We start from the raw sequence: 18,113 nt of genomic DNA, 5'->3' as shown, positions 1-18,113 counted from the left end.
CTGTCCGTGGTCCCGAATCCGGATTGCTTTATAAACAAGAAGTAATAATTTCCAAATATTAAAAAAAATCTTACAATAGTTTTATTAAAAATATATTCATCAATTTCTGAACTTATCAACTCATAAAAATTACTTTTTATACATACTAGCCTACGCATTTAGAAGTTAAACTTTGAAGCATGATTTACTAATGATTTGGTAAACATTAAACAAATTTTTACAATGTGAACAATTGTGCAATAAATGTATTTAAAAGGTTAGGAAGCTCGGGTACACTGTAAAAGTTAGTGGATAGGTTGTCGCCACCTTGTGTTTAATATAGAAACTGCATACCAGAGGGGAGATTCTGACTGTCATGTGACCTAGCAGAATTTACAGTGATAAAATGTGAGGTTTCTTGGAAAATAAAATGCTAACACAAAGTTGTATTCTAAAGATCCTTTTATTTATCACAGACTAGTCCAATATATATATATATATATATGAATTTTTCAACTTTCAACATTTCATATTCCATACAAGTACCAACACCCATGAAGATCATATTCAGAAAGAAGTTCAACAAGGAAACCCTGTACACAAATCCAAGCATGGACTATTGCATAAAAGTAAAGTTTAAAAAAGCTTTCATTTTTAGTCTGCTGACTAAAACCTTTCCTTCTGGTCAGCCTGAAACTGACCAAAATCTATTAAAACAACAAAGGCCATGAAACCAAGCTGCCTGTGTATTTGTGTTCACACCAGTTATTCTACCCGAGGATCTCCATACAGTACCAGTAATTTGAACTGTTCATCTGACATCACACAATACAATTCATGTTAATTGAATTTAACACTAATCAGAACTTTGCACACAAATCTCTTTCTGCCCATACAGTCGAAGCAAAATAAAGTTAGCATTTTACATATTTATCGTGTGGCCATTATTAAACAATAATTCAGTCCTTAAGAATTGTGCGACAAGCAGCACCTACCTAGGTCAATTGTATTAGAAGAAATGTGTCATTTCATTGACGTTCAAAATTATAAAAACAATAACTCTGTTCAGTCCATGGTACTGCTTTAAGTGTGACTACTAATAATAAAATGTAAACCCATGACACCATAACCAGCTAAAGGCCAAAACTAACCCCTATACTAAATTAAAAAGTTATTTGGAATATTTCTAAATATAATTATTTCCTGTAAAGACAATATATTTTCATAGATATTTTGAAGAACATTATCAACCAACATTATTAAAACTAGCCCCATTTACTTTTATTTTGTGGCCGCAAAACCACAGAGACATTTTTCAAAATATCCTCTTTTGTGTTCCACATACAGGTTCTGAATGACATGATAGGGAATAAATTACAGAATTTTAATTTTTAGGGGAACTATCCCTTCAGCTGTCTCTGCATAAGATATATTTAAAGCTTCCACGTATACAGTTGCTTGAGCTGTTAACTACAATGTCTTGCATTCTATATTACAGGAGAATGCAGGAGTTCTTTAGTTCCTTTGATGACGCTGTAATCATTTAGGGCCTTTATTGTAAAATCAAAGTATCAGGTTAACCAAAAATCATTTTATCATTTATGTTTCAAAGTGAGTAAATCACACTTAAATACATTTAGATTTTAAAAAGTGTGCATACTTATAATCTTGGCAGTTCCCAGATAGGACACATCACTGTGGCTTTTACACACATATCTAATAACACAGTAACTGAATGATTGGTGCACTCATAAAAAGTGCCCATCTCCAGGGTTGTAGCTGTCACAATTTTTATTCACGTTCATTAGCATAATGAGAATAAACGGAGCCTGTCTCCCACCACTCCATTATAAAGGAGTTCATACTGATCAAAAGTCTTTTTTTTCCTGCTGTTTAAAAACACCTGTTTATCTCTTTACTACATCTGTCTATACCGCTCCTTCTCCATGTCTCATACCACTGTATCTTCCTCTTCCTCAGCATCCTCCTGTTGTGGGAGCAGTCTGTAGTGTTCAGCACCCAGCGTAAGGAAGGCAGTATGAGACTGACTAGTGTTTTCATCCAGTGGGGAGTGATGGTTATTTGTTTCTGGTTCTGCGGAATTGCATTTAGAATAATGTTCTCTTCGACGCTCAGCTTCGCCCTCCTCCACAGTTAGGCTCCGCCTGTTTCTGAGAAAGGTAAGCAGGTAGCCAATGGGAACAGGGAGAGATGCAGCGATGATGAGCATGGAAAGCATTGCCAATGCCCAGCCAGGGTATTCGAGGCTAGTTTCAGAACCCTGAGAGAATGACACAGAGAGAGATGTTCACAAAACCACAGATTCAATATTAATCTGCCATATTGAATATATCAAAAGTTTTATTATATATGGAAGTTAACTAAAGATATCATAAGTGACTACAGACTTTTTCATACAGAAGACATTTCATCAAGGTCTAGCTTGTATGTTACCGTGTTGTGGTCCCACGCTGTGTAAGTGGGACGTTTGAAGACCATACGGAGAAGACTAGCAGCCAGCAATCCCAACATACTGAATAAGCACACATATTTCCACAAGTAGCAATATATCACTGGGGGGCGCCATTTTAGCATCACCTCAATATCATCCAAGAACCTGCAAGACAGGACACACAAAATACTGTAAATAAGTGCAGATAAAACTGTCAAACTCAGCCTAATCTGCATCATGTTCAATTATTTCCTTTTACCGATCAGCGCCGTAAATCCAAGCCACACTGATAGTCTCAAAGATGACAACGATGATCAGTGGCAATGTGGCGGAATAGTCGTCAAACATTGTCACAAAATAGTTGCCACTCTTCTGTGTGAAGAGCAGGCCGATGATGAAGCCCAGCATACAGCTGCACACTGCAATGCATAATGACAAAATTACAAGAAAACAGAACATAAGGTATCATACTTTCATTTGGGGGTAAACTATCCCTTTAATTACTGACAAAACAAGCAATAGGAAAATTGTATTTTAGTATTTTGTTTGTATTGTTCTCCAGTGTTAATGACTTCATGCTCTAACAACAATAAAATGAGCTCTAATAGCCAGAAAAAGTGCAATAATAGGATCAGCCTTAAGAATGACTATTGGGGACAAAATTGATCTAATAACCAGTTAAAGCGCACCATCCATTAATATCAGCCTGTAAGTGTACAAAATGTGTACCCGTTAACATGGTCTTGTGACGCCCCAGTGTTTTAAAGTTGTCCATGAGTGGGGTGAGAATCCCCTGCATGGTGCCAAACATGGTAGACAGGCCCAGATTCAACAGCATGAGAAAGAACAACGCTGACCAAAACGGACTTGCAGGAAACAAAGCCATCGCTTCGGTAAATGCTATAAAGGCCAATCCTGTACCCTCCACACCCTGAGAGATGAATGGATACATCATTTTGGTTAGACATATTTAACAAACTACAACTATACGGTGCACTAACACAGGGGTCGGCAACCTTTGAAGTGCCATTTAATTTTGTCTTTGTAATCCCTGTGCCATATCAACATTATTGTTTAAAATTACATTCAATTATATCTCAATATAATTGACCAGTATATGTAGTCTGCTTACACATAAAATGTGAATCGTTTTTGAAGAACACATTTTTTTAGGGCAAGCATAATGCATTGAATATAAGAAATGTGGATCAAAGAAATCGTTTCTATTTTGTTTGATAATTGTATTGTATTGAATTGTATTATTTGAACTAAGATAAATAAATGTTGTATAAGTATTTCGGTCGTGCTAGTAATGTAGTTAACTAATTTTAATAAATCAAACGTTATTGTTTTCTGTAACTTTACACACCAGAGTTGCACCATGTGACGCCTGGTGGTGGCACTCCACTACAGCTCAGGACTCAAAACTCTACGCACCACATACATACTGTAAATACATGTAATTTGTCAAAATTGTCTATATTATAGATATAAACTTCATCACAGAGACTGCAAGATATATTCATGTTTGGGAATATTGGGAAAAAATAGCACATTAATACAGAAAGCCATATTTGTTACTCAATTCTACCACATTAATAGCAGACACAGAACAATAACAACGGTTTTCTCAACGGGATATAGAGCCTATTCATTTAATAACGTTCAAATAACAGATATTGTTTAGCAAATTTACAACAATAGGTTAAAATTGGTCCCAGTTGCATCAGCAGAAGACTTTGAACTCGAGCACTTACAGAATGTTTAGGCAACGTGTCCAGTGCGATATACTGTACAGATGCATCCCGTTTTAGACAGCTGTATTTTAAGGCTAATATTATCTAATATTAATAAGTAGCTCTTTAAATTCTTAAACGGAATGGAGGGAGTCATACTTTGCTAGGAGTCATTTTTCCACACCACACCGGGAGATGCTTTGTCAAGTTGGCTCTTGGTCTGCATGTTCAAATAATCTTTTACAGGCAGATATTGTGGTTCCGCATCGCATCTTTTATATCATTGGTCTTCTTGATTAGTTTTAGAGTTTGATAAATGGCACACAACATTGTCTAAAACAGTAGGAGTGGATAGACCGACCTTATTAAAAGATTATGCGGCACCTTACTGAGCACCAACTGCCTGAGCGCTGTCACCTGACGACTATAAATATGTAAATGTTATTACAAGGATTAATATGTCATTTGTTGTAGGAACTCGAACTGGACTTAAACTATTTTTGTAAACTAAACAAATAATATTAATTTAGGAATTAATGTAACGTCTAACTGCACGTGCATGGTGTGCCCTTGATTTCCCTTCGGTGTGCCCAATAGTCTTAGGTTGTCAACCCCTGCACTAAAACTTACTGCACAAATATAGGAAGAAAGAAACATTACCTTGCTCATTTCTCTTTCCTGGTCACAGTCAGTGATATTTGACCCTAGCATGCTTCCATAGTGACTGTACCATTCTCTGTATTCCTGAAGATTCACTGATTTGGGATCAGACATGTTAAACCATGGCCACCAATGCTGTGATGAACCCGTTTTTGCCATTTCAGCCAGTGAGGCCACATTACTGCAAAGTGCAATTAACATTTAGTGATATACCACAATGAACAAACATAAAAAGGTTAAAATTAACACTAACTTGAAAATGTAACATCAAAAAGTGTATCGGTGAATGAATCGGTAGTTTTACCCAGTTATGTTAAATAAACAAATTGATTCAGTTAAAAAAACAGGCTTATGATTCAGTCAAAAATTTAACTGCAGTTTTTTAAATTGACTAGAGGATAATGTCTAAAAATGTGATCATGCTATGGCTTTAGACACTCACGTTGCGACACAGTTCAATGCAATGTTCTTCGCTCTGAAACCGAGGACCACAAAGACGACAAGAGAGGCCAACACTGATGTCATGAAGTTGATTCCAGAGACCATGATGGCATCACGGTGGCAGTTGTTATGCACAGGGTTGTAGGATGAATATGCGATCACGGAGCCGTAACCCAGACCCAAAGCAAAGAACACTTGCGTGGCCGCCTGACGCCACACCTTCACCTCCCCCCAAATCTCCAGCTGTGAAATAAGTCGTGACATGCGTTTAGAAACTTAAATACACAGAAGAGTTGTCACGGGACCAACATTTCATTAGTCAATAGCAATTGCAAAATACTAGCTAATATAAGAAGGTAATCGATATATGAGCAAATTAAAATATAGGCCTACTAATGGCATTAACATACAGTTCAAACAAAAATTACTTTATCAAGATCAGGTAAAATAAATTCTCACTATCGACCTGATCCAAAGTACCAGCACTTTGATATCCATGCAGTGTTGGGAAGCGTGAGCCCTCGTTCTTTACCTTTGGATAAAACATGTATTTTATGCCATCTATTGCTCCGTCCAACATGAGCCCTCGGACGAGGAAACAGATCAGAACAGCATATGGAAACACAGAGGAGAAATACATCACCTGGAGGAAAGGAAGAAATCAGACATGCGGGTTTGAAGCAACATGTATGTGAAAGAGTGAATTTTCTATTTGAGCTCATCATTGTGACAAACAATTCAAAATGACCACATTAATAAAGAAAGGGAGGAAAATAATGTCTGTAAGCCAATCAGAATCAAGCATTCACAGCACAGTGAGGTACATTCAGATAAAAAGCACAGTGTTTGTGCATGTTTGTGCGTGTACCCTGGCAGAAGACTTGATGCCTTTGATCATTGCGAGACACACTATAGCCCAGGCAGCAAAAAGACAACCGGTCATGATGCCGTTAAATTCTCCCGACTGATCGATGGAGTCGGAGATGTCCAGAGCCTTTCTGAACCAGAAATATGAAGTAGGAGAGCTTGCTGTACATTCCTTCACTAAGCAAGACAAGATTTGTTAGAACCCAGCCGTATAATACACAATATGCAAAAAGTGTAAATGTATGTATCGTGAATGTGTGTGTGTTAATGACACACCTGTCTGGTTTGTGATCAGATCGACAGGGCACTGTTCCCATGGCAACGGATATTGAAATGAATTCCCCAAATAAAACAACGCCCAGGCAATGATCACATTATAGTAGAGGGCCACAAAGAAACACACCTTAAAAAACAAGAAAGTTTTTGAGAGAGATGCTTTCGTAGGTTGAACTTTATAGATACATAAAGTCTAAAATTGAAATGTTGCTGTCTTAAATGCATTATCCTAGAACTAAAAAGAATTCAGCTGCACACAGGACAGCCTATATAACTTTATATAAACATACTGAGAGGAAATAAGCCCCCACACATATGTTTAAAAATACACAGCAAAACATATGTTGTCATGGGTTGTGTAATAGCATAACATCTACACATTCACAACGGTAACCTAAAGCTGGCTCTTTGCTTTAGAGCTTTTATTGACAGTGACAGTTCCACCCACCTTACAACAATAACATTTTATGATGTATTTGCTGTTTTTCATCTGTGTGCTTGTTTCCTTTTATGAAACTAACGTGGCACTCTAAAAACCGTAGCTCATAAATCAAGTTAAAATAATCCCTTCATGCGAAACATGACACTTTGACACATTCTAAATATAAAGTCGCTAATGATATAACTGAACTTCAAACACACAATTGTCCTTTATAACAAGCATTAGAAGACAGACATTGTTACATTTTAAATATGTTCATATGATACGGTAAATCGTGTTCATTTCTAAACAAACTTTAGACTTTTAAAAAAGACTGCTTTGGCATAACCTATAACTTTATGGTCTTCATATTTGTGACCCTGCCTGTGAAACCTGAACTAGTCATTTTTATTGATTCACTTTTTTCTATATAAAATCATTCTACATAATGTACAGAATAGAAATTTAAATACAGTAGGTTTAGAACAACTTTTCATTTTTGGGTGGAGTATCCCTTTAAAGTTAAGTAATTGAGTAAGATCATGCAAAGATTGAAATCCTAATGAAATTAATGGTTGAAATCAAACTATAAAACTCACAGTTATGATGCACTTAATTACACATTATGAATAACAGCGTTCGCCGGTCCCCACAATTCAAATGGATTATTAAAAATACTAAATGATGTTTATTTTAATATGTAAAAATGCAGAAAGTTTTCTTTGATGGTTAGGTTTTAGGGTTGATGGGGAAGGCAATCATTACGCCTATGGAAAGTACGATGTATAGAAAACTGACGTGTGTGTGTGTCCACAAAGCTATGCACATCTGTGTGTTTTACCATGCAGCTAGAGTAGCCGATGCCTGCAAGGCGGGGTGAGATGTGTTTCCAGACCCCGATGCTGCCCTGGCGGATGCTCTGCCCAGCAGCTAACTCCATGAAGAACAGAGGAACCCCAATGATAACCAACAACATCACATATAATACCATAAAGGCACCTACAGACAGAGAGAGAAAGTGTGAACACAATGTGCAATTTCCCAACAAACACAAAACTCAACACAAATACCCACCTCCTCCATTTTGGTGACAAAGGTAAGGGAAACGCCAGACATTGCCCAAGCCCACACTGAAGCCCACCTGGGCGAGTACATACTGTATCTTACTGTCCCACGCTGGCCTGTCTCCCTGCTCTTCAGTACCCGTAACCTCGCCTTCATCAGCTGACACCAGAGCCATGTCTGAACGACCTGCAGCCAATCCACACCCATCCTCATCAGAGGGCAATGGGTGCTTCTCCATCTAGAGAGCGAGATCACGGCATTCATCACCGAATCTTGAATATTTATTATATAATATACATATTAAAGTAAAATAATTATTTGATCCCCTGCTGATTTTGTGCCTGCTTATAAAGACATGAAGTGTCTATAATTTTTTATGGTAGGTTTATTTTAACTGATAGAAACGGAACATCAACCAAAACATCTGAGGAAAAAATTATATAAAGGTTATGAATGGATTTGCATTTCAGTCAGTGAAATAAGCATTTGATCCCCTACCAACCACCAATAATTCTGGCTCCACGAATTAGTTATGTGCCTATATGGACCACAGATTAGTCCTGCCACTTTAAGAAAGTACTCCTAAATCAGCTTGTTATGTATATAAATGATGCCAACCAACAAAATCTGTATCTTCCATTTCAACCTCTCCTCCACCATGGTCCGAGACCAAATACGTTTCAAAGGATGTCAGGCACAAGATTGTAGATCTTGAAAAACGCACTAACCCTCTTCTCTCAACAGGTAGTGGTCTAGCTTTTGTTGAAACTAGTAACTTTGTATTAACATCTTTTGTACTATTGCTCTTTGTATGACATATCGCTTATTGCTCCCCGAACTCTTTGTAAGTCGCTTTGGATAAAAGCGTCTGCTAAATGACTAAATGTAAATGTAGATCTGCACAAACCTTGAATAGGCTACAGATAGAAGCTTGGTGAGTAGGAGACAAATGTTGGTGCGATTCTTTGGAAAGTAATTTGGAATAAAATTGGAATTTAAAATACAAAATTAAAACTATATATTGCCCTTGGTCTGGAGCTCCCTGCAAGATTTCCACTATGGGGTAAAGATGATCATGAGAAAGGTTAAAGATCAGCCCAGAACTACACTGAAGAAGCTTGAAAATTATTTCAAGGCAGTTGGGACCACAGTTAGCAAGCAAACCATTGGTAACACGCTATGCACACGCAAGGTCCTCCTCCCCAAGAAGGCCCGCCTGGGTCATCTGAAATTTGACAATGAACATCACAATGATTTAGAAAAGGCTTTGGAGACAGTGCTATGAGACCAAAACTGACTACTGTTTTGGATGGAGAGACTATGCTGACTATAACCCCAGGAACACCATTCTTACAGAGAAGCACAGTGTTGGAAACATTATGATTTAGGGTACAGGATGACTTCACTGCATTGAGGGACTGAGACACGGGCCCATGTGCCGTAAAATCCTCCCCTTGACTAGATCACTGAAGATGGGTCGTGGATGTGCCTTTGACAAAGACCCAAAACTTATTACCAAGACAACCAAAGAATGGCTTGAGGAGAACCACATTAAATGTCCTAGCAAGTCTCTAGACTCTAGTTCTATAGAAAATCTGTGAAGGAGGCTAAAACACAGCCAAGAAACCTTAAAGATTTACAGAGGAGTGGACTAAAATGTATCCTGACACATGTGCAAACCCTGTAACCAACTATCAGAAATGTCTTACCTCTGTGCTTGCCAACAAGGGTTTCTCCACGAAGTACAAAGATTTGTTTTGCTTGGGGATCATTTACTTTTATAAAATTTTTCCCACTGATTTTTTTTATATTCTGTCTCTATAATTTTAATGTTAGGTTTATTTAAACTGATAAGACCCTTCATTTCTTTGAAAGCAGGCCAACTAACAAAATCAGCAGGGGATCAAATTATTATTTCCCTCACTGTATACTGTATGTGCAATGTGTTTTGTGCACTTTCTGGCAGATTTGTTGGTCATATTCCTGAACGTTGTCATTAATTACATTACAAGTATAATCAAAAGGTCAAAGATTGGCATACTGTACATGCAAGATCTATCCATGATCAAAATGGCAGATTTTGAGTGACCTATGAAGCAACGTGAGGTGTTTGAGCATCTGTTTTCCACTAGACACTGCTGTGAAGACACCTTCTTGGATCAGCTAACTAAATTCACAGTAAACCGGCAGGAACCGCTAACCCTTCATTTCTCCTGATCCCTCTCTCTCCTTCAATTTATTTGCTTCTCCCCTTTTCCTCAGACTCTCTTGCTCTTCCCTGGAGAGCAGTGAATGCTTTCATTGTTTCTTTTTCATCCAAGTTGGAGTTAGTCCAGTCAAAAGTCAATTCAACCTCAACATCTCCCTCCATAATGCCAGCTATCCTTTTACTGCCGCTTACTGTACAGTAAACAAAAGATTATGGGATAGCTTGCACCCACTGACAGCAGAAAACCAGAGTGAAAGAGAAGAAGGGTTTATGTGGATCTTAGTTTTTTGATCCTCATTTCTGCAACCAGTTTGACAAAAACATTTTTGAAAATATAAATATGTTATGTACTTTCTTATTCGTGCATGTCTTTTTGATCTCAGAGATATAAATCATACTGACATTCAGCAGTACAAGTACAAGTCTGCATTAGAAAATGGTGCCCCACAGTCTTGATATTTTTCCTAATAATAAATGTTTGCACATAGCTTGGGCTTAATATATGACAGCAAACAGCGCACAGGCACAATTCCCCACAAGAGAGTTGACCTATTCCTAAAAACATCCCTTTTAAAAAAAACTGTACTATTTTAAATGAGATTTGTCCACACAGAGTCTGCCCTTGTGTTAGTGAATCGTCCACCACTCACAAACAGGGATGAACAAGATTTTGGGCAGATGACTCCTATTTCAAACTGCTGGAAACTGAAAATGCTCTTTCAGTCGTACAGTAGATGTTTTTCTTTTGTAACTCCAGAAAGGATGTTTAAAATATATATGTTGTATGGTACAACAAATGAATTATTTTTACCACAGTACCACACAATAAACATATACATTTCATTATATATTTACATTTATTTTACACTCAAAGTTGCTTCTGTTCAGCAATTGTTCACTTGGCATACACTTCAAGTTGACTAAGAATGTTCAGAGAAGGTTCCTCAGTGCATATCACAACTTACAAGCACCGTATTGTGCTCCTGTAACCCCAAGTCCAGGAGGTTAAGTCACTCCAGTCCACATCACAAGATCAAGATTTCGGTCAGAAAGTACATAACACAAACTCAAACACAAAATATGACATTAAAGGGATAGTTCACCCAAAAATGAAATTCTGTCACCATTTAATCACCTTCGAGTTGTTCCAAATCTATATAAATGTATTTGTTCTGGTGAACACAGAGAAAGATATTTTGGAAGAGTGCTTTTAACCAGACAGATCTCTCCACCCATTGACACCAATAGTAGGACAAATAACTTTATATATTATTTTGTTCTGTTGAACACAAAAGACAACATTTTGAAGAATGCTCCATTGTATTTTTTCCCTGCTATGGTAGTCACTTGGGGGCCAATTCTGTCTGTTATAAGCATTCTTCCGAATATCTTTCTCTGTGTTCATCAGAACATAGAAATGTATACAGTTTGGAACAACTCGAAGGTGGGTAAATGGTGACAGAATTTTAATTTGTCAATGTATCCCAATAATAAACCATAACAAAACTTCTAGCCTGAGTAAGAATTAAATCCATTTACCTGCACAGATGTACAGAAATCAACACATTTATAGTCATCATTCAGTAAACTGGGGAGCACTACACGACACACTTTTTATGGTTGGGAACCCCCTTCCGTCGATCAAATAAGTTGTCTATACGATACAAGACTGCCACTACAACTGTCATTTTAGATAAATGCAGACATGAGGCCACCAAATCTGTCTTCTTAGTGTAAGACAAAGGCCTAAGCACAGCGACTACAAGAGTGGAAATATACAGAACCTTGTTGAGAGAGACCACATGAGTGACGGTGAAAGAGGTGTGAGACTATGTCAGAGTTGGCAATTCTGTCAGGCATCTGGCTCTCTGACAGGTGGGGGGGGGAGTCGCTGGCCTGGGGTCTGTTACGATTGTAATGTGGAAAGTTTTCAAGGTGTCCGATGCCTCCATGTCAATATCGTGACAGTGGAAAAATAAACACATCTTTTATGTCTCTTAACTCTGTGCATCCTGAATAAGTCTAGACAGTTTTGAATCCTTATTTATGCAATCGCAAACAACTAAATTATGTAAGACTGTAAGCCAAACTGCAAGACGCGTGAAAGAGAACAGATTAATTCAGAATTTAAAAGGCCGGTAATTCACCTCTTTATGTAACTGTCATCTAATCAGCTATTCACCCTGAGAACCATTGCCTGTGGTCTTTATTTGTCTTATTTCTTTTTGCACGTTAAGTTTTTTACGAGCACCAGTCACCTTCCCACCCAACTCACAATTTGATTGGCTGTGAAAAGTCTCTGTATACACCTCAAGTTATTACATAAATCCTTCTATGCATGTGAACACATGTATATTTGTGTAGACAGCATCAGTAGTAAAATGTCTATTGACCGCAGAGTATCAAGTTTTAAAATCTTCCTTTTAAGTAAGGCACAAAGTGTCACATTTTTTATCGTAAAAGTCAAATCATGAAGAAAAATGTGTGAATGTTACAAAAAATGGTCATCAAAGAGTTGACTCAAAGTATTTCATTCAAAAATACAAATGTGTCATTCCCAAATGCTTCTTGAAACACTGTTTCTTTTTACTTGAAGCAAGCAGGTAGTAACATTTTGTAACTTTTGCAAATGATTACAATATTTATATTTTGGGGTTATCTTACCCTTTAAAGTTAAAGAAAAAAAATGGTACTGTCTTGGGCCATCTCTTGATGTCCATTATCTACTTTAGGTATTTAAGCATGACCAGTTAAGAAACAGATTCTAAAATGTGATCTGCCGCTTATTTTATATTTTTTTATACTTAAATATAGTTCATAGACTTTGTTCTTATTCATGATGAAATGATTGCATAGCATCGCTTTAGAACAAATACTTTTAATATAAATATATATACAAAATGAGGACCACTGAAATATTCACTTACCCCAATATATTTCTTTAGTGTAGTAATGAAGTTCATTTTGCGTAAATCCTTTACACAGCTGGCCATCACTACTTCCTAAAAGTTACTTATACTCCCTCTTTGTTTGAAAATGTCATGTCACCTTGAAAGAAGCAGAAGTGAGCAGTAGTTGTGTTTCTTATCTTTAACTGACCTTGAAACACACTTTTTTACTTTACGTAGAGGACACTGGAAGTGTTGTAATGTATTGTTTGCTGTCTGCATTGTGACTTTTAATACTAATATTGGCTATATTAATCTGCAGCAAATTAAGGTACTTTAGAAATGTACAACTTATCTACAAGTTGTATAAATATGCAAAATGCTGTTAAAACCTTGCCCATTTTGGTGTGGATGTCATTCTGACAATTGTGCATGCATTACTCTACCCATTACTCCATTCTGTAAAATAACTAGAGGGATTGTACATGTACATCTGAAAGTAGTTGCAAAACCCTTTTTTTCTGGTTGCCATGATATTTCTAGTTAGTGGTAGAGCTTGGTGCTAGCCATGAGAGGATCACGGGTTTGATTAAAATGTTTACTGTAAATTTAATGCATAACTTGATAACATCAGGGGTAGTGGCCATGTATTTCCCTACTGTAGCTTTTTTATTGCTTATAGCTTATTACAACTCGCCTGTGTTAGATGTCCTGATGTCCACGAATAGAACTAAACACTTTTAAATGACACAGCCCTGTGTTCTCCCAGGTAAAAACGTGCAATTTCACAACAAACTTAAAGTGCTCTAATGTAATGTCACACATTGCATTTGTACGCAATTCGTGTATTTTTTATACTTCTATTCATGGTGTCTTAAAATGGCACAGTTAAGTAGCCTACACTTAGATATTCTTTTTTATACCTTTAAAAGTTTTTTAAAATAAATTGTACAATAAGCTTAAAATGATGCCTGCAAGTACATTTAAGTGTTTTATAGTTCTCTTTGCTTCAGCTGGGATGATACAATAAAATAACTTGGATCTTCAGTTCTCTGAGCATCTTGAATACTTTTGCAACACATGGATGCCCATTAGACTTATTTGACAATGTAACAAGGTTAATTTGTAAATGCGTTATGGTTAAAATACTAGAGGTGTGGGCTATTCTTGCATTTTGTGCGAATTTGGCAGCTGACTGTATTTTTAGGAGCATGCGGTACGTCCCAACCAGGAACATAAGCAGTGGACAAGACACGACACAAATCAACAAAACATAAACACGTGTACATTATATGAAGTCGAAGTTATTAAATTAGAAACCCTGCAGTGTAACTACTGTTGGTCACTGGTTTGTTTCTTGAGATGTCGAGGTAACCTCTGAGAAGTTTCCAACTGCATTGCATTAAAAAGCTTTATGCAACAAAGTTGTTTGACTCGCGTGCATAGCCTTACCTTGCTGTCTGTTTAGGGGGAGTTGCCCTGTCGCTGGTGTAAAGTTTAGGTGTTAAACCCGTAAACTTCTCTTGCCAGGGCTCTTCTGATATTAATCCTGTCGTTCAGACCCACTCCAGTGCTGTATTTTTATCGCCACGTTGGAAGGCACCGAATGAACAACTTCGGTAAATGTAATATCAGACCCTGACGTGTGTTGCTGTGTCACTGGAGAACAACACATGGGCTTTTTATCTAGGCTGTATCGTGGCCCGCCCTCCCAACAGCTTTTTAAGTCACATAGCCATGCGAGTACATTTTAAAGGATCTACTGAAGGTTTTTCATTTGACCCCTCAAGCAAAACAATTTCTTAAGTCATCTTCGAGTGTACACATTTTAGTACAAATTTACTAAGAAAAAAAATAAATTCAATCTAGCCATTCAATGGAGCTGCCGTGTTGGCACGCGTGAAGTTAGGAGAAGCGTTGCCTCTTGACACGCCCCCTGTTTATATTTTGCGAATACCCACATCACATGCGTTGGGTGCTCAGGGCTTAATTTGTACCGGAAAAAAACGGATCCGGCACCTCATTTGCAGATCCCTGTCCTCAAGCGCTAATGGAAAACGTTCGTGGTGACGTTTTGTTAAACTGATAATTGTCAAATATACCGCCTATATTTATTCTCTTTGCATGTTTTACATTATATAGTGAAGGGAACTTGTCGTCATGGACACTTTAGAGAGAGACATTTGTGATGTTGGACAAATGCTGCAAAGAGATGCAGAAGAACTGTTTAAATATGGTGGGAAACCATGGTCAGACTTGACTTTAAGCATGCGAATATCGTTCGGACGAAAAAGGGGCGGGCGGGATTCCTCCATTTTTCATATTTCTGTACCGAGAGGTGACGCTGTGACGTTTTGATCTTCTATTGGTCTCACGCACTCACGTGACGCGAATTCGCAGGTCAGAGTTCACTTGTACTAAGCTACGCAGCGAAATATGCATGAATGGAGGTCAAGTCAAGTGTGACCGCGGCATCACGGGTGATTAAAGCCACAATATGTAAATTTGTACCGCTAGATGGCGCACTTTCAAAACAACAACAAAAAGCCAAGTTAAATGGCGTTATGTAGGAGAGTGGAGTTATGGGACATGTCGTTTTCGCCATCCAGGCATATGGAGATCGCCCATCATTCTTCCTAACTTAGTTCGGTCAACCACATCTCTCACAACCTTAAAAAAACTACTTAAAACTCATCTCTTCTGTGAATACTTGACAGACAAATGAAAAAAAGTCTCTCTCTTTCTCTCACAGGTAGTGGTCTAGCTTATGTTGAAACTAGTAACTTTGTATCCGCACCTTTTCTACTACATATCGCTTATTGGTCCCCGAATTCTTCGCAAGTCGCTTTGGATAAAAGCGTCTGCTAAATGACTAAATGTAAAACTGAGGGTATTGCGGATATTAACTCACTGATATGCTACAAATACAAGGGAGACAAGGACAGGACATTATTTTATATAGGAATTTCTCTGGATTTGCACATTCTCGGGAACATTCGGGATAACCCAACTGCATGAAATATATCACACTGTGATTTTTGGATATTTCACAACTAAATTCTTCCTTATTGTGGCTTTAAATGCATAATTTGCTTAACTTTATACACTTTGGAACCACCGGTGTAATTTAAGTTTACCGTTGAGCTTCTGAATTCTACACAAATTTTGAGGGCTGTGTTTTACTTCTTTACATGCACAAATATTCACATCATTATGACAATACACACAGCGGGTTTCCATCACTCTGGTTTAATTAGCATTTTAAAGTTTTCCATCAGAAACGAGTGGTGGAAAAGCTAAATTTCAAATTAAAACCCACAATTCGCAAAAAAGTTTTTATGCTCGCCTGAGGTGGCTTTTCCTTTTTGCGAAAAAGGGTTTATGTGAATAATGGGAGATGGAAACGCATTTGCAGAATAAATTCCTCCAAAAAGTCACATAACTGTATTTTTTACATTTCTGTACCGAGAGGTCACGCCGTTACGTTTGGCTCTTTTATTGGTCTCACACGAATTCAAAGGCCAGAGATAACCAAACTTGAACTTTGCTAATCAGTGAAATGCGAAATACCATTGGACGGGCCTGCGTTTCCGTTCTGTCTCATGCCTATAAATGGAAGTCAATGGAGGGAAAAGTCAAGTGTGACCACGGCTTAAACCAGAAGACTGATCTTGTTACACAGCATCATAAATGTTGTTTTAGTCGTTCTTAAATGCCTGAGCAAAGTCGTCAAAGTATTTCTGTAATTTCCTCAGAACTGTCACGACTTTGTTTCCCAAACTTTTCGTACCGATATTTAGTGGCAGTTTATTATGAAGGGACGGTTGACTAGTTGGATGGAAACGGTGCTTGTTCGGAAAAAAAATTATGCAATATTCAAATTTGTCAGCATAAGCTAACTTGCCTTAACCTTAACGCGCATTTGAACTAAGATTTTTAACTTTGATAAATCTTAGATATCTTCTATTTAGATTATTTTATGCACATTTTCAAAACATTTAAATATTGGATAGAAACCCCCTCAGATATTGTTCACTCTGTTACTTCTTCCTACCCCACTAACTTGCCGGATCTGCCACGCTTCCGGCCTTATTCAGGCCCTTTTCACATGACGTCACGCATCTTCCGTTCTGGCACGCGTGTTTAGTTATTAATGCTATCACCTCAGAATGGAGTTTACCACCTTGCATAGCTACCACAAATACAGTTAGATGACAAGTTGCTAACGACAAGATCAAAATCTAGATAAAGGATACAAATTCTTTGTTGAACAGTACCCGTTTGATTATGAAGGTAAGTGTTTTCTTTTTGAGTTAGCGAAAAAGTGCTTTCAGGCCTATAGAAAGATAGTGGGTGAAGATACAGCATTTGCCAGAGGCAAACAACTGAGGGTACTTTTTTATGTATTTACACACGGGGGCGCCATTGCCAAAAACTGCTAAAATTATTACATTTGGGCCGGGTTTCACAGACATAGCTCTGACAATGCCTTAGTTGAATTAAGATACTGATGTCGCTTTTCTAAAAATGCTTTGAAAGAATACATTACTGGTGTACATCTCGAGACGAAACAATGGCACTGATATATTTTGAGATATTTCTGGGCAGGTTATATTCAGCTAAGACAGGTCAAACATCAATTTTAGTCTGGGATAGCCTTGGAGTATCAGATTTCATATAACTGATCAAACAGTTTATACGATTACAAATATTTTTTCCGTATTAGATATAATGTGTTTTATACGTTTCTGTATATTATGTATGCTTTATGTCATTGATGGAAGTGGTGTGTGTATTCTGTTTTATTTTGATGAATAGTAAATTGTAAAAGGACCCAAGACCTCTGTGAATGAAATGTAATTGTGTTCACAATTACCAGAATCAACAGAATAGAATTATCCTTTTGAATTATTTTAGCCAAAGTTTTCATCTAGACAAGGGACAATATACGTCATTATATTCTATTGTCAGCAAACAGGCCTTCCAGGAGAATTAGAAAGTTCTTCATGAAAGTTGATAATGCAAATACATTAACAATATAAGCTTTGCAGCAACTTACTGTACCACTGTGTGTCTGTGTAAGAGGAAAAAGAAAGAGAGAGAGAGAGAGAGAGAGAGA

At 37.4% G+C, this 18,113-nt stretch overlaps 1 protein-coding gene across 2 annotated transcripts in view; it reads right to left on the bottom strand.

Moving 5' to 3' along the window:
- Nucleotides 1-425: 425 nt before the first annotated feature.
- The window catches only part of slc6a16a (solute carrier family 6 member 16a), a 28,254-nt gene continuing 10,566 nt past the window's right edge, over nucleotides 426-18,113 (bottom strand). Inside the window, exons 1-12 of one of the 2 annotated variants that reach the window (XM_079456625.1) lie at nucleotides 14,447-14,960; nucleotides 7,907-8,135; nucleotides 7,674-7,831; nucleotides 6,412-6,538; nucleotides 6,137-6,312; nucleotides 5,801-5,911; nucleotides 5,270-5,511; nucleotides 4,828-5,008; nucleotides 3,161-3,362; nucleotides 2,691-2,850; nucleotides 2,434-2,596; nucleotides 426-2,260 (exon numbers count right to left, since the gene is read on the bottom strand). In XM_079456625.1, the coding sequence (XP_079312751.1) occupies nucleotides 1,931-2,260; nucleotides 2,434-2,596; nucleotides 2,691-2,850; nucleotides 3,161-3,362; nucleotides 4,828-5,008; nucleotides 5,270-5,511; nucleotides 5,801-5,911; nucleotides 6,137-6,312; nucleotides 6,412-6,538; nucleotides 7,674-7,831; nucleotides 7,907-8,135 (2,079 nt within the window). In that variant the 5' untranslated portion in view covers nucleotides 14,447-14,960 and the 3' untranslated portion in view covers nucleotides 426-1,930. Of the gene's footprint in view, nucleotides 2,261-2,433; nucleotides 2,597-2,690; nucleotides 2,851-3,160; nucleotides 3,363-4,827; nucleotides 5,009-5,269; nucleotides 5,512-5,800; nucleotides 5,912-6,136; nucleotides 6,313-6,411; nucleotides 6,539-7,673; nucleotides 7,832-7,906; nucleotides 8,136-14,446; nucleotides 14,961-18,113 lie in introns of those variants that run through there. The other variant, XM_079456626.1, reaches the window with a different exon arrangement.

The sequence above is a fragment of the Barbatula barbatula genome (assembly GCF_947034865.1).
Source record: "Barbatula barbatula genome assembly, chromosome: 5".
In the NCBI taxonomy this organism is placed as follows: Eukaryota; Metazoa; Chordata; class Actinopteri; order Cypriniformes; family Nemacheilidae; genus Barbatula; species Barbatula barbatula.
Note: the sequence above shows the minus strand (reverse complement) of the source record. Positions and strands in the feature narration are given on the sequence as shown.